At 47.6% G+C, this 2,441-nt stretch overlaps 1 protein-coding gene across 1 annotated transcript; it reads right to left on the bottom strand.

Annotated features, from left to right (window-relative positions):
* Positions 1 to 575: 575 nt before the first annotated feature.
* LOC148123786 (uncharacterized) lies at positions 576 to 1,772 on the bottom strand. Its single transcript, XM_087918794.1, has 2 exons — positions 1,617 to 1,772; positions 576 to 1,384 (listed from the first exon to the last, which is right to left on the bottom strand). The coding sequence occupies exon 2, from the start codon at positions 1,356 to 1,358 to the stop codon at positions 768 to 770; it is 591 nt and encodes a 196-aa protein (XP_087774920.1). The 5' UTR covers positions 1,359 to 1,384; positions 1,617 to 1,772; the 3' UTR covers positions 576 to 767.
* Between the last annotated feature and the right edge of the window lie 669 nt (positions 1,773 to 2,441).

Raw genomic sequence — 2,441 nt, forward strand, 5'->3', positions numbered from 1 at the left:
AGAATTGAATTGAGATGGATTGTTGTTTTAATCATATTACATATTCATAATTTTTTCTTTTTAAAAAATATACTGTGTAATTTTAGAATGTACCAAGCAGAATCCGAATGGAAGGTATGTATTATATTAAGTATTATAATTTTAGGGGAAAGATATAAAGGCGTCATACTCCAATCAGTGATTACAGGAGAAATTTTGTTTAATGAGAAAAGATAACAGACAGCTGAAACAGGACATAGAAAGAGTATAAGTATAATGATCTGAATTGAGATGAAATAAATAAAATTAAGAAAGTTAAATCGGGGAGAAGCTATATAGAAAATGTAGAATGGTAATAAGATATGGAATGGTATATAAAAATGAGCATGAACTTGAATTTGTGTCTGTACGAAGAGATGTAACCCTGGATGAAGTTACTTTCAAAAAATATGTTTTATGTTTTTATTTTTTTAAGTTTTGTTTGTTTATGTTTGTTTTTAAAAATTAATTAAATTTTTTTTTTTTAAAAAAAAAACATACCCCCCACAATCACCCCGGAAAACCTGCGGGCCCCAGGAGACACAAATGAAACCGTGACGATTGTGAAGTGTTTATTGAACATTTATTAGCCACGACATGGCAGGGATGATGGGGAAAGGGGCTCTGGATCCTGGGTGGCGAAAAACAGCAGATGCCTCCTTATCCACCTCAGGCCAGAGGGAGGCTGCACCCCCGTAACTCAAAAAAAGGCACCCCGTTCCCCTAAAAAATAATCCTCCCCCCAACCGCTAGAAGCTGTTCCTTGTGAAGCCCAGAATGGCCTTCTTAATAGTTGGCCAGGACACGAGGGTCATATCCCAAATTGTGTCCACCACCATATCACACGGGGATCCCTCAATGTCAACGGTGGCGTGGAATTTCTTGGAGCATTGCGCACTGTAGTACCCGACAAATGTTTGGGGGTCTATTTCGTGTCTGCAACTTGGTCGTCTCCTTGCTGGTGCCTCGGAAACGGTGCCTTCCGGAATCCCATCAGGGACGCACATGGACACGTCGGGGAAACAATCAGCCTCTGGAGGCGGGATGCCGGCTGGGTTGCACGGCAAGGGTTTACGGTGTGCCTCTTCCTTTGTGCATCTTGGGCAAGTGGCGTCTTTGGATCGGCCTGCTGCTCTGGGGGGATTGCCCCCACATGTGACACCAAAGAGGCGCCTCTCTCCCATTTCCGGATTCCCTGCCCCCTTTTCGGAATGAGTGCGGTGGATTTTGTCACCCTTGGATGTATTGTCTCCATGTTCCATGCTCTGGTGACGCACGGTGGCCGCTCCGCCCGAAGGATGGCCGCTCCTTGATCTCCGAATGGCGGCGGCTGACCTCATGGGGGACTCACTCGCCTTGGCCTTTTCTAGGGTGGAAAGAGACACAAATGAAACCGTGATGATTTATTTATTCTGTCAGGAGATTATAAGATAACAGGTACAAGTATAAAAATAGTTATGAATACATGAAACGGATACATATAAGAAAACGGTAGGCACGTTGGTGCACTTATGCACCATTTAAATTTAAATTGATTGGTCTTTTTTCCGCGGTGGGGGACACAGACCAAGGGTTTTAACGTGTCACCCTATACTTGCCTGGACTCCCACCTAGGACGTCCGCGAATGCCGTGACCGGCTCCTCCTCGATGCTCTCGTCTTGGTAGGCGAGGACGGCAGTCACTTCCAGACCCAGGACATCGAACCATTCTAAGCGGAGAAGGTTTGGCAGGTCTCCATTCACCCGACAAAACTTTTAAATTTAATTTGGAAGGACCCCCTCCCCAGGACAGGGATGAGGATCCCTTGATGGTCCTTTTGTGAATCCCAGAACGGCCTTGTTAACCGTTGGCCAGAACACGAGGGTCATATACGAACTTGTGTCCACCACCATATCACCCAGTGATCCCTCAAGGTCGACGGTGGTGTGGAATTTCTTGGAGCATTGGGCGCTGTAGTAGTTGACAAACGTTTGAGGGGCTACTTTGTGTTTGCAACTTTGTCGTCTCCTCGCTGGTGCCTCGGAAACGGTGCCTTCCGGAATCCCATCAGGGATGCACATGGACACGTCGGGGAAACAATCGGCCTCTGGAGACAGGATGCCGGCTGGGTTGCACGGCAAGGGTTTGTGGTGTGCTTCTTCCTTTGTGCATCTTGGGCAAGTGGCGTCTTTGGATCGGCCTACTGCTCTGGGGGGATTGCATCCACGTGAGACACCAAAGAGGCGCCTCTCTCCCATTTCCGGACTCCCTGCCTCCTCTTCGGAAGGAGTACGGTGGATTTTGTCACCCTAGGATGTATCGTCTCCATGTTCCATGCTCTCGTGATGCACGGTGGCCGCTCCGCCCGAGGGATGGCCACTCCTTGATCTCCGGAATGGCGGCGTCTGACCTCATGGAGGACTCACTCGCCTTGGCCTCGTCT

The sequence above is a fragment of the Pseudonaja textilis genome, unplaced genomic scaffold, assembly GCF_049901715.1.
Source record: "Pseudonaja textilis isolate UNSWEBS1 unplaced genomic scaffold, rPseTex1.2 PTEXCTG501, whole genome shotgun sequence".
NCBI classification, from domain to species: Eukaryota; Metazoa; Chordata; class Lepidosauria; order Squamata; family Elapidae; genus Pseudonaja; species Pseudonaja textilis.